The sequence below is a fragment of the Cordyceps fumosorosea genome (genome assembly GCF_001636725.1).
Source record: "Cordyceps fumosorosea ARSEF 2679 chromosome Unknown scaffold_23, whole genome shotgun sequence".
NCBI lineage: Eukaryota > Fungi > Ascomycota > Sordariomycetes > Hypocreales > Cordycipitaceae > Cordyceps > Cordyceps fumosorosea.
The window spans coordinates 91,674-115,119 of record NW_017387323.1 but is presented as its reverse complement, the minus strand read 5'-3'; the positions used below and the strand labels follow the sequence as shown (position 1 = coordinate 115,119).

The 23,446-nt window shown below is 55.3% G+C and overlaps 9 protein-coding genes across 9 annotated transcripts; 3 read left to right on the top strand and 6 right to left on the bottom strand.

Annotated features, from left to right (window-relative positions):
• Positions 1 to 444: 444 nt before the first annotated feature.
• On the top strand, positions 445 to 995 carry ISF_07603 (UDP-glucose 4-epimerase Gal10; the record flags this gene model as incomplete). Its single annotated transcript, XM_018851206.1, has 2 exons — positions 445 to 797; positions 890 to 995. 2 exons carry the CDS (start codon positions 445 to 447, stop codon positions 993 to 995), a joined length of 459 nt encoding a protein of 152 aa, XP_018701516.1.
• Positions 996 to 1,192: 197 nt separating this feature from the next.
• On the bottom strand, positions 1,193 to 2,282 carry ISF_07602 (thiamin pyrophosphokinase-related protein; the record flags this gene model as incomplete). Its single annotated transcript, XM_018851205.1, has 2 exons — positions 1,193 to 2,144; positions 2,245 to 2,282. The coding sequence occupies 2 exons, from the start codon at positions 2,280 to 2,282 to the stop codon at positions 1,193 to 1,195; spliced, it is 990 nt and encodes a 329-aa protein (XP_018701515.1).
• Positions 2,283 to 2,899: 617 nt separating this feature from the next.
• ISF_07601 (saccharopine dehydrogenase) lies at positions 2,900 to 4,521 on the bottom strand (the record flags this gene model as incomplete). Its single annotated transcript, XM_018851204.1, has 6 exons — positions 2,900 to 2,930; positions 2,982 to 3,087; positions 3,140 to 3,281; positions 3,331 to 3,440; positions 3,490 to 3,761; positions 3,827 to 4,521. 6 exons carry the CDS (start codon positions 4,519 to 4,521, stop codon positions 2,900 to 2,902), a joined length of 1,356 nt encoding a protein of 451 aa, XP_018701514.1.
• A 1,052-nt stretch (positions 4,522 to 5,573) lies between these two features.
• Positions 5,574 to 6,161, top strand: ISF_07600 (hypothetical protein; the record flags this gene model as incomplete). Its single annotated transcript, XM_018851203.1, has 1 exon — positions 5,574 to 6,161. The coding sequence occupies one exon, from the start codon at positions 5,574 to 5,576 to the stop codon at positions 6,159 to 6,161; it is 588 nt and encodes a 195-aa protein (XP_018701513.1).
• A 468-nt stretch (positions 6,162 to 6,629) lies between these two features.
• ISF_07599 (Nucleoside phosphatase GDA1/CD39) lies at positions 6,630 to 12,540 on the bottom strand (the record flags this gene model as incomplete). Its single annotated transcript, XM_018851202.1, has 2 exons — positions 6,630 to 8,626; positions 9,651 to 12,540. The coding sequence occupies 2 exons, from the start codon at positions 12,538 to 12,540 to the stop codon at positions 6,630 to 6,632; spliced, it is 4,887 nt and encodes a 1,628-aa protein (XP_018701512.1).
• A 1,489-nt stretch (positions 12,541 to 14,029) lies between these two features.
• On the bottom strand, positions 14,030 to 14,874 carry ISF_07598 (prenyltransferase, UbiA family protein; the record flags this gene model as incomplete). The annotated part of the gene is made up of 2 exons (XM_018851201.1): positions 14,030 to 14,563; positions 14,593 to 14,874. The coding sequence occupies 2 exons, from the start codon at positions 14,872 to 14,874 to the stop codon at positions 14,030 to 14,032; spliced, it is 816 nt and encodes a 271-aa protein (XP_018701511.1).
• A 750-nt stretch (positions 14,875 to 15,624) lies between these two features.
• On the top strand, positions 15,625 to 16,194 carry ISF_07597 (GCN5-related N-acetyltransferase; the record flags this gene model as incomplete). Its single annotated transcript, XM_018851200.1, has 1 exon — positions 15,625 to 16,194. One exon carries the CDS (start codon positions 15,625 to 15,627, stop codon positions 16,192 to 16,194), a length of 570 nt encoding a protein of 189 aa, XP_018701510.1.
• Positions 16,195 to 17,517: 1,323 nt separating this feature from the next.
• On the bottom strand, positions 17,518 to 18,439 carry ISF_07596 (ribose 5-phosphate isomerase A; the record flags this gene model as incomplete). Its single annotated transcript, XM_018851199.1, has 2 exons — positions 17,518 to 17,960; positions 18,028 to 18,439. The coding sequence occupies 2 exons, from the start codon at positions 18,437 to 18,439 to the stop codon at positions 17,518 to 17,520; spliced, it is 855 nt and encodes a 284-aa protein (XP_018701509.1).
• A 470-nt stretch (positions 18,440 to 18,909) lies between these two features.
• ISF_07595 (ubiquitin-like activating enzyme (UlaA)) lies at positions 18,910 to 22,161 on the bottom strand (the record flags this gene model as incomplete). The annotated part of the gene is made up of 8 exons (XM_018851198.1): positions 18,910 to 19,154; positions 19,213 to 19,964; positions 20,030 to 20,114; positions 20,483 to 20,728; positions 20,782 to 21,082; positions 21,131 to 21,703; positions 21,755 to 21,924; positions 21,984 to 22,161. 8 exons carry the CDS (start codon positions 22,159 to 22,161, stop codon positions 18,910 to 18,912), a joined length of 2,550 nt encoding a protein of 849 aa, XP_018701508.1.
• Positions 22,162 to 23,446: the final 1,285 nt, after the last annotated feature.

Genomic DNA, 23,446 nt, shown 5'->3' with positions numbered 1-23,446 from the left:
GTTGATGCTTCCAAAAAGTCTGGACGTTGGAAGCTGGTGGCAGAGTTGATGTTGTGTGCCCACTCAAGCTCGGAGGGGGGAATTGGTGGGAGACTCGAATAATTTCCAAAAAGGATTAGAAAGTTTAAAATATTGGTTTGAGTAGATTATTTGTTCTTTTTTTGTTCTGCTCTTCAATTTGCTTAAAGTATAAGTAAATCGAAGACAACAGCCATTCATTTCTACTTGACAGTCTCGGATATGCAAGTATCGCGCACCGCCCCGCGACCGCCCCTCTGATTAATTTTCTGCCGCCTCCAGGCGCTCTACACCAACGACATCTCAGGACTTTTGACCAAACAACGATACCCAACGATCTAATTGCCGCCGCGCCTAGCCTCTCGCTTTCCGCCCCCCTCCTTCTCTCCTAAGCCGCACCGAATCCCCGCAACAACGACCACAACCATGTCTGGCGCTGGCGCCGGCGGCGACGCCACCCTCTTCGAGGAGAGCTTCACCATCACCGAGTACGACCAGTCCAAGTACGACCGGGTGGCGCGCATCTCGTGCACGTCGAGCGACTCGCAGACCGTCATGGTGCTCGACATCAACATGGAGCTCTTCCCTTGCGCCGTCTCCGACTCGCTGCACGTCGTCCTCAGCACCACACTCTCGCCTGACGGCGCCCGCGACGACGACAAGGGCTGGCGCGACGTCGGCAAGGGCGGCGACGCCCCGGCCACCCTCGCCGACCTCTACGACTACGTCTGCTACGGCAAGATTTATAAGTTTGAGGAGACATTTGACGGCGCAACCATGTAAGCCTGAAAGCTTCAACCCTGGTCCCCCTACGATGGGGGGGGGAAGGTGGACGGTTTTTTTTACTTTGCTAACCTCATGTGCTTCGCAGTAACGCGTACGTCTCGTTTGGCGGTCTGCTCATGTCGCTGCAGGGTCCCGTCAAGAAACTCACCCCTCTGCGCGTCGATAATGTGTATCTTTTGATCAAGAAATAAAAGCGAGTCTTCGACATGCGACGAAGGAAAAGGTTCACAAAAAGAGGGGAGGATATTGGCGTTATAGTTTGGCATTACCTGGGTCTAATTGCAGCATACTGGTGTCCCGTCTTTCCATTCTTGTCAGACGACACTGTCATTTTTCTAAATTAAAAAAATCTAAAATTCCAGCATCACCTATCGCGTGACCCTTGAGCTCATGCACAGCTCCAGTTGCTCCAGTGCGGCCCCGGGAACGGCAGCTCCCTGCGCATCCTCCGCTGAATCTCCGCCAGCTGCGGCTCCTCCTCCGCCGTCAACAAACCGTGGCGGATGAAGAAGTCGAGCATCACCACCGCGCAATTCGTCTTGTACTTGCCCGCCGCCAGGTCGCGCTTGATCGTCGGCACGTCACACAGGTAAAACTCGTCCACCTCGCCGTCCTTGGGCCGCGGGACCACGTCCGGGGGTAGCTGCAAGTCGTACGCCCACTCGACCTCGGGGTAGACGAAGCCGGCCTCGCCGTTGTTGGGCCCGTCGGTGACGTACACGTACGTGAGGACGCCGACCAGCCTCGCGCCTCCGCGCACCACCGCCTCCGGCAGGCTCGCCTCCTCGTCCGCCTCGCGCACCGCGCACTCGAACGGGTCCTCGCCCGTCGTCAGCCCGCCCGCGACCGTGTTGTCCAGCATCCCCGGAAACGTCGACTTGGTCGCCGCGCGCCGCGGCACCCACACCCGCAGGCCCGCGTCGTCGCCGGCCGCCACATACGCGGTCAGGTGCACCCCATAGCGCACCGCCCCGAACAGCCCGACGGCCGCCCGCTCCATGCTGAACAGTAGCTCGCCCCCGCGCCGCCCGTGCACCGGCCAGGCCTCGTCCCGCCAGCCCCGGAGCAGCGGGAAGGTGTCGGCCGCGCGCAGGTGCGCCGTCAGCGCTGCGACGGCGGCGGTGCGCGACGGCTCGTCCGCGAGGTCGTGGAACATCCGCAGCGTCCGCACCGACCGGTCCACCTGCATGTTTCCGGTCAGCGAGGCGGGCAGCTTGGCGAACTCGTCGACCACGCGGTCCAGCACGTAGCCAATCGGGTAGTCGCCGCCGGCGTCGCGCCAGAGCAGCGTGAAGAGGCCCTGCCCGTCGACGGTGATGGGGCCATCGCCATAGGGGAAGCTGCGAGAGTCAGCGCAAGTGATTGTATTGTGGTACAGGTATGATTTGACAACTGGAAATGCCATGATGAACGATTGCAAGCATCGGATATAGGTCTTACCCATCAGTATCATTCACAAGATCCAGGTTCGACTTCATGGCCGCGGTTGCGCTCAAGACTTTGTATGTAGCTGTACGGTAACAACTCTCGGCTGCCTCGGGTGAGAGGCAATTTATCAATATAGAACCAGCTCTTAAGTAGTGCGATGCAAAAATTATAAACACCTGGCAAAGGCAGCGATGAGATGTCCAGGGACAGAAGAAGAGGCACAAAGTCCCGCTGAGTGGTGGCACGGAGTGGAGCTGCGAGTTGCCAGGTTGGTGGTCCGTCAACAGGTAAGCATGTCGGGCACTTGGGAAGACAGTGAGGGCACATTATTTGGATATATCCGAGAGATAAATTTGAGGGCTTATTCAAGTCCTTACATGGTACATGACTCTGGTATGGCAGAATTATACAAAACGAAACGTGATTTCTGGCCGAGGAATGTTCACATACATCTCGGTCTATTTCTCACTAAATGTAGTAAATCATGTCATTACTTTTGTGTTCAGTCTATAGATCAAAAAGAAGTTTGGACTTTTCTGTAGTCAAGTCTGGCTTGCCTACTCGCATTGCCCGAATTGGCACTATTTTATAAACTTGGTTCATGTGTTCATTGTTCCATGCCTGTCGGAACGTAGTTGCGGGCTGGGTATAACTAGCTCTTTTGGCCTTAGTTGAGAATCTTCTCAGTGCATTTGATGCTGTCGGGGAGTCAGTTTAATTATCTGCATCGAAAACGCCCCTCAACTTACCCGTATTTCTCGTCGAGCTCCTTCATGATGGGAGTGTTCAGCTTAGTGTTCATAGGAGCAAGGATGCCGCGCTCGGAGATGGTGCCGTTCAGAACCTGCTGGACAGCTATTTCCTCGTTAGTTATTTGCTTTGAAGTGAGGATGGTGGTGCTACATACCGACAGCTCCCGGAATACCGACGAGCTTGGCCATGGCGGAGGGTCCACCGGAGCCGATGGGAGCGCCGTACTCGCAAAGGGTGGAAGAGATGGTGTTCTTGCTGCCATCCTTGTTCTCGACCTCGAACATGTGTTGCAGGAACTAAAAAGTAAGTACATGGCTTGCTTTACGGGTATCATCATGCACTTACAACCATGTCACGCTCACCCTCCTGGAAGGTCATCTTGTCCTCGAGAGTAGCGCAAAGGGTGTCAAGAGGGTTGCCGCGGGGAGTGATCTTTGTGGTGGAGAAGATTCCGACTAGAGGAATGTCAGTAGAGCTCGGGAATACGGTGTGACAAGTACGCACGCCACTTGAGGTCCTTGATGAGTTGGCTCTTGACCTCGGCGGTCTTGAAGGTAGTAGCCTTGGCGGAAATGGCGGCGACCAGGTCATCCTCGCTGGCGGACTTGGCACCAGACACCTTGGCGAGAGCCTCGTTCCAGGGGATGGCCTCTTTGAGGAAGTCCTTGGGTTGATCGTCGAGGAAGCCAATGTCGACGAGGGTCTTGATGAACGGGGGGAAGCCGGCGTAGCGAAGAGTACCCCGGACGCAGGTCTGGGCCTCGGGGATGTGGTAGCTAGAGGGCGTGTTAGTAATGGCTGCTAGTTGAGGGGTTGCTTGGGCATGTTTGCATATACGTACCGCTCAAGGTAGCCGGAGCTATCACGGTTACCGTAGGCGACAAAGTTGAAGCCGGTGAAGCCGGTATGGTAGGTCTTGGCAGTGTCCATGAGGTCGAGGCCCGAGACCTCGACAATCTTGCCGTCCTCGACATACTTGGCGTTATTCTTGAGGGCGAGCAGGACACCACGGGAGCTCCAGCTAAACTTGTAGCCGAGCGGGTTGTCCGAGTTCTCGGGGGCGGTCAAGCCGCCGCAGAAGCTCTTGAAGGAGAGAATCTTGCCGCCAGCCTTGTGGACGCGCTCGATGAGGTCGACGGCGTAGAGATGGTCGATACCCGGGTCGAGGCCGATCTCGTTCATGACGGTGATGCCGGCGGCCTTGGCCTCGGCGTCGAGCTCCATCATGGCAGGCGAGACGTACGAGGTGGTGACGACGTGCTTCTTGGCCTTGATGGCGGCCTTGATGACGACGGCGTGGAAGGTGTAGGGGATGAGGGAGACGGTCAGGTCGTGGGCGGCGACGGCGGCCTCGAGGGCGGCGGTGTCGTTGACGTCGAGGCTCACGGCCTTTGTGTGGGCGTAGCTGCCGGCGAGGGCCTGGGCCGTGGCCAACGTGCGGCAGGCGACAGTGACGTGGATGCCGGCCTTGGAGAGGACCTCAACGGCGGGAGTGGCGACGAAGCCGGAGCCGAGGATGAGGACGGACTGAGACATGATGGGATTGAGGTGTCTTTGAGATGGAAATGGATGAATTGATGCAAAGGAAGAAGAAGAAAAGTGAACAAGACAAAAAAAAAAAAGTTGGAGGGGCAGCTTCATTCATTCACCTTTGGGCTCTCTACGTAGTGCGAGGGGCAGAGTTCCCCACCAACCTGTTCCGGGTTCGGCCTTGGGTGCGGGAGAGACTCGGAGGGAAGTGCGAGAGCTGACCCACGATCGGCAGCCACTGCATGATGGGGGGACTGATGGCCGTATTTTCGCGAGAAACTTGGTCAATGGCCTTGTGAAACCCAGACTTTTTTTCTTTTCCTTTTTCATCTGTACGTGGCTGGCACTGTGCCTTCTGTCATAGCTGCCAGCTACCCTAGTCGATCTAGATGCTTTTTGCGGCGCGGACCTTCCCCGCCACTACCAAAATTCAACCCCTCCATCGTCATACCTACATACTACCCTTGAGCTACCAAGGGACTAACAGTAGAGTCTGTTGGGCTCCTTTTGCATTGGACATGCATTGAAAGAGGGCAGCGACTTCCCGTTGTCATACCTTTCAAACTGATATAAATCCCAAAATCATGCAAAATGACTTGGTCCGGCTTGGAGAACTCTATTCGCAGAAGATATGTCTTGGAGGCCTTTCAGTCGCAACCAACTAGCACTTGCTCACGCTCAAGATTCTTCTCCCCTCTGCAGATGTAAAATCTGATAAATATCTCTAATACAAGTGATCCTTCATAATACCAGCCCTCCAAACTATTTCCCTTTTCTTCCTTTGTTCGTTCACTTTTCAACCACCACCGCTGTTACACCACCACCCTGGCCATTCTAGATGGTGCTAGATGGATGCTTCCCGTACTTGCCCCGCCAGCAAGGAAAAACCAGCTCCAACCGTCGTTATCTGTTCGCATCTTCTTCTTTCCCCACGCTCCTCTCCTCCACGACAACAAGCTTCTAATCTTCACCGCCGCCCGATATATCCTCCATCCAGCTCGAAGCCTCGACCTCTCCTCGAACCCTCCGAACCAAGTCGGAAAAAAAAAAAAAAAACCATGTCCGGCGGCGGCCCCCTCTTCGGCCTCATCCCGGCCGGCCTGCCCCTCATCACCGACCCGACCTCCGCGCCGTCGCCCACCTCCCTCCTCTACGCCCTCCCCTCTTCCCGCAGCTTCTCCCACATCACGTTGTTCCTCCTCCCCGGCGTCTCCCTCCCGCCCGGCACCGCCGCCGCCATCTACCTCGCCTCCGCGTCCGCCCCGCAGTCCTTCAAGTTCCTCGGCGCGATCGGGCCCGGCAAGGAGAGCGCCGTCTTCAAGGTCGGCGGCGGCGGCGGCGGCGACGGCTTAGTCGTCGGCGTGTCCGTCGAGCCCGAGGCCGACGTGGCGCGCAAGATGCAGGAGCTCGGCGCGGAGAAGAGCGCGACGGCCGGGTCGACGCAGCAGCAGCAGCAGCAGCCGCCGACGGCGGTGCTGGCGCAGCGCATCATACAGAACGCGTTCAACTTCCTCACTGGATTCAGCGGCACGGCCGGCCCGGGCGGCGTCGAGGTCGTCCCGCTCAAGGCTTTTGAGGAGTGGTGGCGCAAGTTTGAGAATCGCGTGCGCAACGACCCCAGCTTCCTGGAAAGGCAATCCGACTAGCACTTGTGGCCATTTATTCTTTTCTTTTTGCCTCCATCATCTTTCTGTTCCCGCGGCGCATTTGTTTTCCTCGTCTACATTATTATCTCTTTGAATTGTCGGCGGCGTCATTATTTCAGATTACTGCATCCTTGCCGTTTTGGCCTTGGTCTGCGCGCTCTTGCATTGTATAATACGGCAATCTATGTACTTGAGACTATGAAATCCCCCCCGTGCGTTCCCATTCGCGCAACCCGGATATACAAATGGAGAAATCCAACCTATATGAGTATAACCCAGCAATAATCCTACCACGAAGAAAGATACCGCAGTTGCAACCAACGTGCCTCGTCGCTCCTTGAATATTGAGCCGCATTAAGAATAAAGAAGAGAGAGCATGACATTTGCTGCATTAAATATGAAATAAAAAAACGCCAACGCTCTTGATATGTAGAAATTAAAGACAAGTTCGCCAAAACCTTCGTTGAATCAAACAGCTAGAGGACTCTTCATTCGCGTGGGACTAACGTTACGACTGCGCCGTCCGGCATTCAGCATTTGCAGGCTCGGCCCGAGGCGCTCGCGACTCTCCGTGCGCACTACCAGCCCCGTGCGATCCATGGTGGACGGCATGCGGAAGTCGTCGAACCGCTCAAGGTTCAGCTTCGGCGTGACCAGCCCGGAGCTCCTCCCGCCCTTGGAGCCCTCCGTGCTGTCAGAGTGGTCGTTTTCATCCGAGTCCACGCCGCCAAGCTCAAACTCTGGCGCTTCACCTTCCTCCAGGACACGCTCGTAGGCGACGTTAGGGCGCCCCAGTAGCTGATTGATGAAGCTTCGGGAACCCTTCCCATTTTTGCGTGAGCGGCGGCCAAAGGAAAGGACTTTGTGGCGTCTCTCAGGCTTTCGGAGCCAGTACGCCAGGACCATAAGGAGGAGCAGAAACGTCAGAAACGGGAAGATTGAGCCCGAAGAGCGATGCACGTCGTCGTCGTCGTCATCGTCATGACCGCCCCCTAGCTTAGGGCCAACGGGAATTGGCACAGATCCAGCATGTTCAAAATCGGACGGAACACCAGAGGCTACGTTGCTGCCAAAGCCGACGGGCAGTTTTGAGTCCCTGGCGGGAATTTGGCCCGTGGCATACAAGACCATCTTTCCCAACGTCCAGCTCACTTCCATGTCGTGGATTGTGTCAACAGGCTGAAAAGGATCTCGGAAACCATTTTCGTCAGCGCCAGCGCGAGTGCCGTTGCCGGAGCCCTCGATACCAATTCTCGGGATACCGATACCATCGTGAAGCATGTTAATAAGCCAAGATGCCTTGAAACAGGCCTGCTGAGCATCGGCTAGCTTCTGTTCAGCAGTCTTTTTGCGGGTGAAAATGCCATTTTTGATTGACGACCAGTCTCTTCCGCAATACTCCAGCACCCGTTTCTGGTAAGTTGCCAGGTCATAGGCCACATCCTCCTTTCCGAAGACACCATGGGTCGTGTGCCAGTACTCAGACACGCCGACAAAATGGTTGATATCGAAATCAATAGCAGGGGCATGTTGGCCATTAAGCAGGCAGGGTGAGTCTTCACAAGGCTTGTCCTTGCCTAGCAGGGGATACGTTTTGCGAATACATTCGCTAAATTCTCCGGTCCCGAGAAGCACCTGCTGTTGATTACCTCCTACCGAGTCAATTGTAGCTCCTTCCAGCGTCGTTCGAAGGCCTTTGGGGAGGCATGGATCGGGAATCTCGTGGACATTTGTCTCGTATTGGTCGGCTAGCTTTTCGACAAAGCGCTCGCGGGCTTTGTTTGCGCCATAGCCGAGCCAGGTAGACGTAAACACCTTGTATTCGACAGAAGAGCCATCAAGTGTGCGCATGCGAACTAATTTTAAATCGTCGGCATGCTTCTTCGCCTCGGTCGCGTTGGGCGCAAAGGCGATTTGGGCCGACGCGCCCCCCATGTCGAGGAAGCCATATGTATGGTGCCCCTTGCTGTGCTGGTGTTGATCTGGCCGTTCGAAGCCTCCGAGAAGGTAGTTGGCGGCAATCCAGCCGTACAGGCCTTCGGTCTCGCCCGGGATGACCTGGACATGAGCGTCGCAATCTGGCAGTTGGAATTTCGTGTTGGCTCGGAAATAGGAGCAGACGGCTCCAAGTAGAGCTTTTTGCTTGTGTTCGGGCAGGAATCGCACGCCGGCCGTGGCCATGAGGAAGATGGGCGTTTCGGGTATTTTGTGCGACGGGACTTTGCTGACGGCCACGTCGACAAGCTCCTGTAGATGGTCATGGCCAACCGAGTCTACCGCGTCGGCGAAGGTGGAAATGCCAGGATGAATTTTGTGGTTCTTCTTGAGGTGTATCTTGGGTAGCGATCGCACTTCATCGTCATCGTCGTCGTAGTCGTGTTTGGGCGGCGCTGAGGGGTTCCTCCATTTGTAGATGTAGACGCGCGTCCCCGAGGAACCAGCATCAAGAACGACGCCGTACTGGGCTGTATTTGCGGCAATTCAACTGTCAGTACGATGTTTGGGGAACGAATGAAGTAGGAAAGTAAGAGCAATAGGGGCGCAAAGAGCACGTACAATTTTTACCACTGCCCATGGCGCAGACTGGATTATAGTGGCATTGGGGGGATGAGGGATTCGAGTTGTCGTTGGCTCGGGAAGAGGGGGTGCGAGGGTAATACGGTGATGGGATTATTGATTAAACTCGGTTCGGAGCGATATTATAATACTGATGGGCGGCGTTTCGGCGATGTCGAGCGCAGACTGTTATTAAGTCGGGTATCAGGGGTGTCGAGGCCGATGATTAATGGCGCGACAAGACAGCGGAAGACAGCTGGTTCCACGGCTGCAATGGTAGCGAGAGCAAGGCGAGGATGGTTGTATGCCTTTTCAAAAAAGTAAAACGAGTGTTACCTCAGTGGGCGTAAGGGTGAGTCGCAACCTGGCGAACGAACAATGAAGGCGAATGGACGAGTTAAGTCTTGAAGTGGAGGGAATTCGAGTAATGCAGGCTCGCATATTTTTGCCAGCCAGCCGCTGGCATGGAACAAGCCACAACTCGAGAGACTACGTATTCCCTCGCGGCTCCTAGACCGAATACATACAAGAATGCCACACAACAGTGCAGATCCTTCGCCATTATCGGTGGGGCCGCGTGGATGATTCAGTGGCTGAGAACAGCATGAAAAGGCTAATCATGGCTTGGTTTATTTCGTTAGTGCTCTTGTGCTAATATTGGTGACATCCATCCCGTCTAAATTCTCGTAAACAAAAGGCCTTTGCTCTGAAACCGGATCTTGGCCCAAGTCATCAGCCACAGCGGTTGCCAAATACGAGATCGCTCGCTTCATGTGAGGGGCTCCAAATTGTGGCTTGTCACTGATCAACCATGCTGTGCTTGCTCTAACTAATTTGTACTATGATGTCTTGATCTTGACACGTCGGCCATCCATAAGAACATCACACTCGACACGCCGGCTATTAACAACAATGCATAAACAAAATACAAACCGCTGTGATTGCGCTCTCGAATCATGCTCCCCAGCACCGCTGCGACTTTTAGCGTCCCCCTCTCCAACAGTAACCTCCAGTCCTCCTCTGATAATAGGACCCTCGCCGCTTCCAGTTTCATTTCATCAATAACGGCATGAATATCGATAGCCGCGCTTTCATGCGCGTCGAAGATCTCGCCAAGTCCCCGCGCGCATTGCTCCTGGTCTTGAAAGACAGACCTGTATAGCGACTCCTGCTTCTCTGCTAGCCGCTTTTCGAACCCATCCATTTCTAATGCGATGGCCTCGGACAAATGGCAAGACGCGTTGCACTTTTCCAACAGAGCCTTCCATACTTTGCAAAATTGAGAGAGAGAGCAGCGCACCACCTCGGACGGCGGCGCTTGTTCCAGTTGTTCTGCTGACCCAGTCGGACGCTGTTCGAAGCGGCTCGAGTTTGTCAAGTCGTTCTGCGCCTGCACGAGAATGTTGAGAATTTCGTCGCTCTCGGCATTGTCCTTGTCCTTGTCTGCCAACCGGCCAATCGCCATGGGCGCGAGGAGAGACATGACTTCATAGCTTCCTTTATGGACCGAGTCAAACATGCTGTCCGCATCTAGGCCTGCCCTGCACAGAAGTGTTTTCTCGCCCCCCGGGTGAAACGTGGACAGGATCGATATGTCATACACGGTGTCACCTAGAGAAATCCAAATGTCTCCCGGCGTGTTGTGAGTGGCCAGCTCGGAACGAGAGATGATGCGGGTGTCCTGAGGCTGGGCTTGAGCGAAGCCCGGCTTTGCAGCTGCGACATGAACATGTAAATCAGGCATGCGCGAGGTATTGATCGCACCCGTCCGCCCATATCCGCGAGACTTTCCAGCCTCTGAGAGGCGGTTCAGCACTTGAGCCACACTCAGCGCGAAGTCTGACGATCCGCAAACATAGGTAGGCACGCCGCGGCGCTGGCCGAGGTTTTGAAGCACGCCCGGTGCTCTACCCGGAAAGACTTGGCAATTTCCACCCATCCTCAATTTCAGATCTTCATCGACAGGCTTTGACAGGCACAATACAACTCTCAGCCTAGCACCAAACTTATTCATAGTGGCCAACAAGTCTTCCGTATAGATGAAGGAGGGCAGGTTTGGCGCGCCAATCACCAGCGTGTACGTGCCGACCAGCCTTTCACGTCGAGATAGCCAGCCCAGGAAAATGCCAGCTGCGCCGTTCTGAGCGACAAAGCAAGTATTATCCTGCTCGGTCTTGTTTGTTTTGATCCGAAAGTGCGGACTAGGGGAGAGCGCAACGGAGACGTCAAACGGCCTGTCCTGCTGGCATATGAATGACGAAACAAGACCGGCTCTTCGGCAGCAAATTTCTACAGACTTTGTGAGGTGCAAGTCCTCGTCGCTCTCCACGTCAAAGCTTGTATCAGGATATGTTTTCGTGATGGAGTATGTCCGCGTTTGGAGGCCGAGACCTTTGCTGTCGACTGTGACCGACATCCCGTCTCCTGCGGCCAGGGCCACGGGCGCTTCAAAGTCCAATCGAATGATGGCAGACTCAACATTCTCGCCAATCGAGCACCTGCGATAGACGGGGACTGCTCTCGCGGTAATTCGCCTCGCGGCTGGATCGCGACCGAACCGCACCGTCATTGCGTTGCGAAGCGTGTTGGATATGTGCCATTCTGGAGACGCGGCATTCTGCGTGCCCGACGAGGTGTACAGCTGGCCCGCCCGCAGCGCCAGAACGATCCTCAAGGCCTTCTTCCGATGCATCTCGTACATGTCGTACAAGAGTTGCTGAAATACGCGGAACGCCTGTGACAGTCTGTGGCCGGCACGGCCGGACGCAATGTACGCCCGCACGGGCGGTGCCTCGGCCACTCTGTGGATGAGGCGGCGGATAGTCGGCGGGAAGTGGCGCGTCCGCATGTCCAGCTCAGCGAGCAGCGTGTCGCCTTGAGGATCCTCCGCCTTGCCGCAGACGGCGTCAAGCATGCGGAACATGGGACAGTCGGCGCCACCAGCACCGATGGTCGACCAGCCGACGGGTTTCGAGTACTTGGCAAACGTCTGGCCCCATATGACTTCGTCAATGACCATTTCGAAGAGCTCTCCGCGTGCAAGGCTGACATCAATTTGAAGATGCTCAAACATGCAAGCAACTTCTGCCTCCACGGTCTCCATGTTGTGTAGCATGGCGGGGAGTCGCTGCATCATTTTCGTCGCGGATCTCTGAAAAAGCTCTTGGACAGATCTCTGGGTGCCCGTTGTGTGGATAATCTCATGAAGTCTTCCGAATTGTCGGTGGGATTCGGAGTCACGGTAATCGCCTTGCAGGAACCAATCCTGGGTGCACGTCCGATATAGGAGATTCACCCTGTCCTGCTGCTCAGCCGGGAGAGGCGTGTTGGCGTGTTTGGCATCCGAGGCGGCCTTCAATAGCAGGTTTGCTTCCGTAAGCGCCGAGTATGCCACTCCACGGCAGTCGTCAGGGCCGAGGCTACCTTTGACAGTGGCTTGGGGCAATATAGTGTTCAACTCCTCATGGTATAGCATCTGCATCACAAGCTTATGATCGTGCAGATTCTTTGGCGTCGAAACAGTGCTCTCGCGCGGCCACGCATAAGCCTGTTCGAGGGTGGTGAAGTAGACGCTGAACGCGGAACATAGCTCCCTGTCCTGGATTGACGCAGATGCAATGGCCGCGAGAGTTTGGTGGCTGAGGGTGTTGTCGAGGGCTTCAATCAGGTTGCGGTGCTGGCTGAGCTGGGCTGCGCGGCCGAGATCGTCGATGGTTTGTGCCACATCCAGCAGGCATTTCCTTGCTGTTGGGTTCAACACGCGTGTCCGGAGTTGCTTGAATCTCACGACGGGCTCTAGAAATCCTTCTCGTGAGTCTATCATGTTGGGTTTCAGCATTGGAGGCTTTCGTCAGCGCAAGTATCAAGTTGCATGCCACGTACAGACGCCACCGAGCAGAAACGAGCACTTTAATATTATCATTAAACGCTTTGTTTTCTGATTGGTGACCATTCCGTTACCCGATTCTCTTCACGTAACGCCAACACGCCGTGCAACATTGAGCCGAGCCGGGCTGTCTAAGCATACTTCAAAGCCCGAGGCTCGAACTGACGGGCGACAATGGCATCGAGCGTCTGAGCAACTTACGGCCTGGTGGGTATTGGTCGGTCGTTGTGGTTCCCTGAAACTTCAGTTAAATGATTCTCTCGGACTGCCCAGGACCCCACCGTAGCGTATCGTTTCACAACGATCCCAAAGAAATTACCCGACGCGGCCCAGAGCGGTCGACGGGTTCGACTCAATGCGCCAGACACGGGCCCTGGAATGGCATGGGCTCGGCGCCAATTCAGACCAGACAATGGCACGATGTCGTGCCGATTTCCAGCCAAGACCAGGGTATGAAAGCTTGTTACACCGCATGGGATCATCTTATGGTTCATGCTGGCGGAAGGCGATCCGGGAACACTGAGCGTCTGGTCCCTCAGCCAGCCCATGTACGAATAAACACTTTCCGGCTCTCGGTGCTCCTTGTGATGGTGCAAAATGGGTCTAGCGAGGAGTGATCAGTCAACAATTCCGTAAAGCATCCCTTTTTTTTAATCGTCAAGCGCAAGGCTGGCAGCACAGGGGCCGAGCACTCGCACGTGGCCGAGCGCTTGCTGGGCTCGACCGCCATCCTTGTCGAGCTGCTACCTTGCTATTAAAGGTACACGCTCAGATGAATCGGAGACTTCTTTAAAACTCTCTCTTGCCTAAATGAGACCGACTCGGTAAACTATTCCACAGGGGTAAGGGATGCGCGACTCGCCAAAAGAGAAACATCGATAAGAAGCGGCCAACCTCGATGCCGATTTATAGCCTCTGGTTCCGGCTATCGCACAGTCCACCGCTGATCCCCCCTTACAATTAATACGCTGTGCAACATGGAATCTGCGTGGCGTTGAGCTAGTCAGTCGATGTCGATGTCGCCAGCCTAGTCAGTCGATGTCGATGCCGCCAGCCTAGTCTGTCGATGTCCATGTCCATGTCGACAACCTAGTGGGCATAACGGTTCAACAAATAAATGGCCGGTATCCTCTGCCCTACGGCATTGCGCATGAAACGTCGATCTCGGTGGAGCCAGAAGTTTAATTCAGCTCGGCATCTTTCATCTTTCTAGTTCTCCGACCCAGCGTGCAACATTAGCATCCGGTGTGTAAAGGAGTCAAGTTTCATGTTTTGGCTGGGCTGGGATGATATGGATTTTATTATGGGGACAGTATTAAGACTTTGTAACGTTATGTGTTCTACCACAGAGGATGCTGTGCTAACTGAGGTTGACCGGAGTTGGCCATTCACACGGCATGAGAATGAGAGGGTAGCCGTTGCTACTCTACAACGAGGCCAGATAGGTGACAAGTAGGCCAGTAACCATGGAAATGCCGGTGAAGCGGAATCCGAAAATGCACCACTTGCCGCAGCTCGCCCGGTCGCCCAGGTCCAGCAGCGCAACGATGGCCCCGGCGCAGAGCGAGCACCCGGCCACCGCGATGCCGTTATACGCCGCGCCCATGCCGGCGACGACGCCCGCGCGGTGCAGCAGCGCCGCCATGCCGACCACCAGCATCGCCAGCACCGGCCGCGCATAGCCGCGCACGAAGACGGCCAGGCTGTTGACGCCCAGCTTCACATCGTCCTGCAGGTCCATGTGCGCGTAGATGGTGTCGAACGCGACCACCCAGAGCGTCGTCGCGCCCGCCAGGCAGCGCGTCGACGCCTCCTGCCACGGTCTCTCCAGCCCCATCGCCGCCGCGCCGACCAGCACGGCCAGCCCCATGCAGGCGCCCAGCACCAGCTGCGGCGCGAACATCTGGCGCTTCGCGAACGGGTAGTACAGGATCGGAGGTCGTTCCACGCGTGCGCGCCGCTGTTGCAGAAGAGCGCGCCGGCGAGCACGACGGCCGCGACGCGCAGCGTCTCCGCGGCCGGCGCGCGCAGCAGGAAGGCGGCGTGCAGCAGGCCGAAGAGATGGGAGAGGCTGACGACGACGAGCCCGTGGGGACGGTGCAGCCGCGCGAGCTGGATGTAGGGTGTCCAGGAGGCGGGCAGCCGCCGCATCCAGTCGCCGGCGTAGTGGCCGCCGAACTTTTGCGCGATGCGAGACTCGGCGCCGGGCGGCGCGGGAGGGTCCGCGCGCAAGGCGGTTTTGGTCAGGGTCAGGGTCTTGACGGAGGACATGGCGATGTGGACAGGAGACGCAAAAAAGGGAGTGAATTGTCAGCGAGGAGGAGGAGGAGGAAGAGGAGGAGATCTGCTGAGCGGGTGTGGTCCGTCCAGAGCGCGGTGGATGGTCACCGCGCTCTTTATACAAGCTTTACGGCAGTTCCGCGTAACGTCCTGGCGATGCTTCCTGGCCATCGATATTCCTATCCATTGTAGAACGTCAAAGTGTATTTGTCGTTAGTCTGAGCTCTGAGTGGGTTGAGGTGCGATGAAACGCTCAAGCCCGTCTGCAGGGATCGCCGGCGTGGAGCGCCCGTGCGGGAAGTAAACGCCGGAGGAACTCGTTATGCCTCTGCCGGGTCGTTTATCGCGTTGATGACCCGATCAAGCGCTGTTACACATTATAGTTACTCGGACGTCCGCGATGGGGATTCTTTAGGCGGCTCAACTCAAATAACTTACACCAGGGGCCGCCTCGGCACTTTTGCCCTTTTCGGGTGCTTGCTTGACTCGGTCACCACCAGACCATTTGTTTCATGGTGTGGCGACGGGATTTCCCTGCCAATATGAGTCCATGCACAGACGAGTTGATTGGTTAAGCAATGCGACCCCTAGATGAGGCGATTGCGACCTGCAAGGCATGTAAAAGACGGTCGGTCACGCCACCTCGGGTCTATAACAGCCTACAACATCAGACTCAACTGCAAACCGTGCGGGCAAAAGACGAACAACAGAAAGAAAAGAACAAAAAAGGGCATCATCACCATGACCGTTCAATCACCCACCCAAATCACCGACCGGCTCTCGTTCCGCAGGGCCTCCCTCGCCGACGTCGCCCAGGTCCGGGCCCTCGTCGTGTCCGCCTTCCGCGGCGCCTCCAGCCTCGCCGGCTGGACCACCGAGGCGCACCTCTTCACCGACGAGCGCATCTCCAAGGCCGGCCTCGTCGCCAAGATCCAGCACCCGGGGACCCAGGTCATCATGGCGCTCGACGAGGGCGACGGCGGCGCGCTGCTGGGCTGCGCCGAGATCGTCGCCGCCGATGCCGCCGTGCAGATCGGCATGGTGGCCGTGGTGCCCGAGATCCAGAACCGGGGGATTGGCAAGGCGCTCATTGCGCATCTCGAGGAGGTTGCGCGGCGCGAGTACGGGGCGCGGAGCGCGGAGATGTGCGTGATTGCGTCGAGGGAGGATGTCATTGGGTTTTATGGGCGCAGGGGGTACGTCAAGACGGAGCGGACGAAGCCGTTTCCGTATGACTTGTTGGTGAATGGAAAGGCGCTGCATGACGATTTGTATTTCGTTGTTCTGGAAAAGACTTTGTCAAAACAATAGTTGCTCGAGGGAGGCTGCCTTTACAGGACGGAAACGTGAATACCGAATATTCTTCTTAATACGTGGCTGAGACGGACGGTAGCACATTGCCTTTCGCAATGTCATCTCAGAATCTCATAGAACATCTTTATTGCAGAAAATATTTATCATAGAAAACTTTCAGGAAAGAAAACTCCCACCACACCATCCAAAACTTGCCAGAGTTGATGTTAGGTCTCCCGGGTAGTGCAGCCTGAATGTTGCCTGGCGAGCTGTTTATCACCTATAGATCTTTTTTCGAACACCCGACTACATTGTCTTTCATCCTTTCAAGCCTTCACTAATTCTGTTTTATCTCTGCGATGAACAGCAATTTTGCATCCCTCTCTGCTACCAGGTTATTCGTAAGCGGACGATCCTGGGTCCCTTTTTTATGTTGACAACACCTCGGCACAACCAGCACCTTCGTCCCTACATAGTCGGATGGATTGACCGAGAATTGGAGCACCTCATTTGCGTACAAACCCCCATCGGCATAGACGCCTCCGCCAGAGCCAAGTTCAATAATATTCATCATCAAGACTTCTGGGTCGGCATCGTCTGCGCCAACGAGGTGGTCAAATGTGACCCCGTAGTAGTCAATATAGCTGGTGATATCGAATCAGCTCTGGTACTCGAAGATGAACTCATCTTATTCTTACTCCAGCGGCCTCCTTCCAGACATTGCCCAGGCCAAATACTCATCTCGCACGACCAGGTGACGACCGGTCCTGGCGTGCACCTCTTTGCCATAGAGCGCCTCGTGGGCAAGCTTCGCAAGTTCAATAGCTCCGGGCTGCGGAAAGGGCACTATCTTTTGAAAGTTTGCGCTTGGCAGTAGCTTCTCTATTGACTGTAGCGGTCCCTGTATTCGGATTCGTAACGGTATATTGGGGGGCGGAGGATGTAGTCGGTGAGGCGGCACCTGGATGCACGGATGGATGAAAAGCTCAAGGGCCATCTTTCCGATGGCATAGTTCGGTTTGAGACAGCTTCAAGTTGAGACTTTCGGCATGTTTTAATCACGTCTAAATGCTCTTGGCTTGGTTTGAGACGAATAGAGACCACAAAGAAAAGAATGAAAACACGTCACACCAGAATAAACACCCCTGCCTCCAGGTATTTAAGTGCTTCTTCCATTTACTAGGCAGCAACGGGAGTCGTCCTAGCCCTGCATAGCATCTACGAAGGAGCCATCTGTGCATCTCCCAGAATGATTCCTATGATACTATAAAGTAAATCCAAGTTAACCCATGCAAGGGGAAAAAAACATCCCATCATACCAGCTGTCGAAAACATGCCCCCCTACGCCGCGTTCTGCACCTGTACCTCGCCCGTCGGCAGGCCAAAGTACGCCGCCACCGGCTTCTGCGCCGGCAGCAGCTGTTTTGTCTTGGACGCCTCGTCGCCGTTGCACCCGTAAAAGAGACCAATCTCCACGACGCCCGGCAGCCGGATCAGCGCGTCCGCCAGCCTGCCGACCTCCCAGACGCCGTCCTTGCCCGCGCCGTCCTGCCCATCCTTGAGGTCCTTCGGCAGCAGCAGCGACGGGAACGGCGCGTCGACGATCCACATGCCGTTGTCCGTCACGCACTCGCCGGCCTTGCTGGGCAGGCCGGAGCGCACCGCGGGCCCGGTCGAGCCCATGTCCACGAGCCGCCCGAGGACGTCCGGCGCTGCCATGGGGAGCACCTCGATGGGGATCGCCTTCCACTTTGTGCAGAGCCGCGGCGACTGCTTGCGTGAGTCTGCTCCAGGTCAGCTGTTTTTTTTTTTTTCATCATTCCTTACTGCTTCAACCACGGGCCGACGTACCTGCTACGGCGATAAACTTCTTGGCCGCCGCGGCGACGAGCTTCTCCTGGAACAGGCACGCGCCGCCGCCCTTGATCAGGTTGAGCTCCTCGTCAACCTCGTCCGCGCCGTCGAACGCGACGTCCAGCGCCGCGGGCCGGCCGTCCGCGCTGCCGCCGCCGCGGTCCTCCAGGCCGCAGGCGCGCAGGCCCGCACGTGCGATGAGGCCCCGCGACTGGCTGCCGGTGGGCACAAAGGTCATGTGGCCGTGGAAGGCGGCGCCCTTGGCCTTGATGGCGTCGACGACGTAGACGACGGTGCTGCCGGAGCCGATGCCGACAAAGCGGTGCGAGGGCAGCAGGTGGTCGTCGACGGCCCGGTAGGCCGCGGCCTTCTTGGCGGACTCGATGAGGGCCGCTGCGTCTGTGGCCATGATTCTTCCCCTTTTTGAGCTGTAGTCCTTTTTTTCCTGCCTTGGTGGTTGTAGTTGGAAGGGTTGTTGATGTTTGGTGGTTGAGATCAAGTTTGGCTGCGTGAAATATGATCTGGCGCTAGGTCAACTAAAACGGAGCTCGATCGGCGCTGTAAGAGAGCTTCAACGACAGCTGGACTTTACAGTGCGTCACGGCCAATTTACTTGAAAAACTTTCAAGTAAAACTAGAAACGTAGCTGCCTCTTCATGGTATAAATTTGTTATTCTTAATGCCCTAACTGGGCCGGTCACGGTAAATTGACGACGCCGATTTGTTAAAAGCGTTCCTCCGCTTCCACAATGATGTCATCGAAACGATAACCCGTTCCCATTGCAATTCTCACTCTTCAATACTCCAGTCGAAAGAAGATAATACAGGTAGGTACACATACAAAAGATGACACAAGTGGACATGACAAAACGTTGACATCTAAATATTCCGCAAACCCATGAAACCACCTCCCGTCGTTTCCTGCAGTCCGCTGTTGCTCATAGGCTGACTGACCTTGATTCCCGAACTGAGCCCTCCCATATGCTTTCCCGGACCACCCATCTCTACATGTCTTCTTCGCTCCGCGCTGTTCGGTGCGTGTCCCATCCCCAAACCGCGCTCTCCGTCCAGGAGCCCTCTGGCTCCAAAACGCGAAAACGTAGCGGGAGCGTTGGAGACGTGGCCTGAACAGATGCGTTAGCCTCCTTACCAGCTGTAGTAAAAGGGGATTTGTCATTGTACCTGTCGCAGAACCATCTCGTCTCCAGGGACCGCCGCCGCCGCCAGTGTCAATCAGTCCGCCGCGGATTCCACCTTCCGAGATGCGCTCCGGATCGCCAGCCGTCCCGTACCCGCGGAACCCTCCCACACTCCCGGGTCGTGGTTTCGCATTATTGTTGAACGACGCGGTATTGTGTGCCACAAAATGTCTCGACGGTTGCTGCGGCTGCTGCTGCTGAAATCGAGAATCGATTGCATCCGTGGCCGCGCGCTGGATGTGGCCCATCTCCACCGTGTGCCGGAGCTTGTCGTGCAGCTCCTGCGTTTGCAGCAGCTGTCTGTTCTTCTCCTTGTACGCCCTCGACAGCTCCTCGTTCTTCTTGCGCGCGCTGTCGTTGTCCGTCGTCAGCGCGCCAATCTTGCGCTGCAGCGTCTCGATCTGCGCGTTGGCCTCGCCGACCGTCTGCTCCAGCCGGCCGCTGAGCGTCGCGTACTTCTCCGTCAGCGTCTTGTAGAGGTACTGCTGGTAGTAGATGTTCTGCGTCGTCTGGTACGCCCAGAAGCTGAGCGCGCGGCCGGCGCACTCCATGATGATGCTGGGCGACAGCCCGCTGAGTATGCTCGTCTTGTACGCCTCGGACGGCTTCAGGTTCGATATCACGGCGTCGTCTGGGCTGGCCAGCTGCGTGTCGCAGGCCGGGCAGGGCACTCGGTTCTGCCGATCCTGCCCGGGGAGACAGAAGCGATTCGTGCACTCTAGACAGAAGATGTGGCTGCATTGGCATTGATTAGTTTCAGATGGCAACAAAGGCAACAGAAGCGAGTGCGTATGGCATACCTGCACGTCGTTACTAGCGCACGATCGCTGAGCTCAGCTCTGCATTTTAAGTTGTTGCAAGTCAGAGGCAAGTCCATGTCCTTGGCTGTTCGGTTGGTGTTTGTGAATTGACGGGTGCTCGTATGCGGATTGTGTTTGATGTGCCTGCTCAGAGGCAGTGCGAGGGGACCATCACGACCGCCATCGCACCTCCTACCTCTGTCAGGCGCACGCAACTTGCCAACATGCAGCCAAACTTGACTAAGCCCTGAATGAATATCGGTGACAGACAGCACTTCAAGACGAACCCTAATTTGTCACTACCTGTTTTCTTGAGCTTGAGTTTCGCAAGATCTATTCTCTCCTATGTACGCAGTACCTGGCAGCGGCTTTCAATGCCGTCGAAAACGCAGGTATTATCTACCGGTATATATTGTTTGGTCACCACCTTAATCACCTCTTGAGCTACCATACCTCCGAGGACAGCTGAAATGTTGTGTATTTCGCCTCCTGCCGCACGTGCTACTTCTTCTGTGATTTGCTTCGTTCTGTCGTGACCCTGTAGCGCTGGAGCGTGCGTGAATATAGCCTTCTGCATTTCTTCTGCGGAGGGCGCAAATGAGTTCGGCGTGAGGCTCAGAGCAAGATACAGGGATATTAGAGACGACTGCATTTCGGGCCCGGCAATGGCGGCGATTTCGTCCTGGCTGAGCTCATTTGCTAGGCGATTGCATTAGCTGAATTCTGCTTGGCACAACCCATTTTGCACATACCGACAATGTCTTCCATCTTTGGCGCAACTTGCGCAGAATTTATCAGCTTTATAAATCTTGCGTTTTTGCAAAATTGCTCAACCTCGGTGCGGTCGACTGCAAGGTCACCCGCAAGGCTCTGAACAATAGTCAAAACTTCGTCAGCATCTTGACGAGCCTTCTTCTTATAAATGTTTTGGAGTTGGATATAGACACTTGACTGTGCCTTCATGTCAGGGAGTCCGCCAGTAACAGGCAGTTGACCGTGCTTCTGATAGAACTGCGACACTGCTTCTGCAACTATCCAAAAGGAGGACCTTGTCTAGAACATTGTTAGTAGATATTGAGAAAATGTGTTCGGGCGAGTCACCTTTTTTGCGTTGTCGTATTCAAAAACTTCACGCAAAGAGCCAGGGAGAGACTGCGCAGTGACGTGCTTCATAACAGCACCAACAGCCTCTTCGAAATTCTCCTCGCCTCCTTCTGCATTGTCCTTTCGCATCCCTTCAGAAACAAGATTCCGGAATGCAATCTTGTCAGCGTAGGCTGTAGGAAGCGAACCATCGTAATTTTGCTTCCAAATATCGAGGTAGTGCAGCAGGATAGCCACGAGAGGCAAATGTCCGTGGAGATGATCATCCAAGTCATCCATGGCCTTTGTTAGTTCCTGTGCAAACTGCGACAATTCTGGCCATGGAGTGAGAAGCCGCAGGTCGGCCGTTGCCGTCTCGTCGGGATGGGTGTCTACAACTGGGAAGACACCAGGAAGAGTAACACGAAAGTAGCCGTAGAAGCCGACGGAGCGGATGGCCACCAAAGGTATGTTGTGATGGCGCCCATAATCCTCGATTACTTGTATTGTCTCGGCCGGTAAGGGTAGCGTGTATAGTATAATCGTATATGGACTCGCGTTGGATAGCACAGCTTGAATGTCCAACTTGCCCTGGCCCAATTGTTAGCTATGACGAAGAACATGAGACGGCTGGCCGCTTACTGGTGACTTGGGGTACCATTCCCCGGAGACCTCAGGGTTGAGTTCCATAAGATATTCGGTGGTACATTGGGCGCGGGGCTTGCCGCGACTTGACTCGTCCAAGAAGAAGTTAACGCCAAGATCGGCGGCTTCTACAACAGCGTCGTCTGCGATGGTGAATTGACCAATTCCTGCGAGGAGGCGCGGTTAGCTACCGCGGTTCACAAAACCTCGGGGAATTTGAATGTACCTGGAAGAACAAGGTTCTTGAGCGTTTCGACGCCAACAGTGCCAGGGCCAGAGTTGACGAGAAGGATGTTGGACGACTCGAGGGCGGCTTGACCTGAGGCAGCCCAGAGGCGAAGCTGTCTATCGTACTTTCTCTCCTTCTCCGTCGGGCCTCCCTGTGGAGGCACCGCCTGCGACATGTCGAACCAAAGTCTGCTAGGATATTTAGATGCTCTGTACGAAGCTCAAGCCGGCGGGGCGTAATGCATGCCTGTGGTGAGCTAGCCGCCCGCCAGCCTTGGTACCTATGGCAGTTAATCCGCACAGTGTCAATCTTGCCTGTCGGTGGCACATGGCAACATGTCTGCACAGTGCCTAGGTTATTCGCACACAGCTAAAACTCAGTTACTCTACTCATTGTTCCTACCGCGCCTGGTACGAATGAATCTGTCACAGAAGCACTTACTTTAGGAGACGTTTATGGCACTTTCAGTTTGCCGTCTGCACAGAAGAGAATGATGCTTGGCTGCTAGCATTGTGTGGTCGCTGATGTACAGTCGGTGGCAACACGTATTTGTCCCTTAGGCGTCTCCCCTACAATACCTAAGAGAGGCGATGTATTCAAAAGAGGTGAGATGTCTGAAGAAGGGGACATCTATAATAGGGGTAAGATGCCTAAGCGACAGAGAGGTAAGAAACCAAAGATACCTAAGATACCTAGGATATCTAGAACACCTGAGACACCAAGGAGAGGTGAGATATGCCTAGGCGGCAGGGGACAAATGCCTGCCACCCACTGTGCTCGTTAAAATAATGAGGGCGTAGGACTGCAAGATGACATAGTTGAAGTTGATACGATTGATACAAAGATAAACTTGGTGGATCATTTCACGGGAATTCTGTGGCAATTTTAATCGAGCCATTTACGAGACCGCAGGAATAACCATTTCCGTGCTCAACGCAAAGGACTTTTACGGATGACAAGCCACCCATACCTCTCCGTTTATTGTTAGCAAGTTATGTACAACCCATGGCCTTTCACCAGGCACTACTAGGTAGTCAGGATGTCCAGCTTAATGAGTTCTTGACGTAAACTACTATGGAGGGCCCCTTGAGGTGTGTTGGACAAAACAGTCACTTGTGCCGCTTGTGCATCTTCAACACGCTCAGCTCCGGGCATGACAGGCGGCTGCCATTCCACAACTACAGCAAGTTTATATTTTGGAGGGGTTGCGCAGCCGTAATGCTATAATGTCATCTAACTATCGCGTAGCCCGTAGCTAAGTACTTTCTTTGAAGGTCTTGCCTGCGCCCTCCCTGCCACGGCGTGAATCACGGCAGGTAGAGTGTAACTCAAGGACATGGGACCCCTCCAGTCAAACCGGTTGACGGGCACCCATCTAAAGAGGCACCTACTCGAGGTATTTCGATTTGCACCCAACTATTTAAACAAAATCATCTCATTGTCCCACCCGTCCACGATTT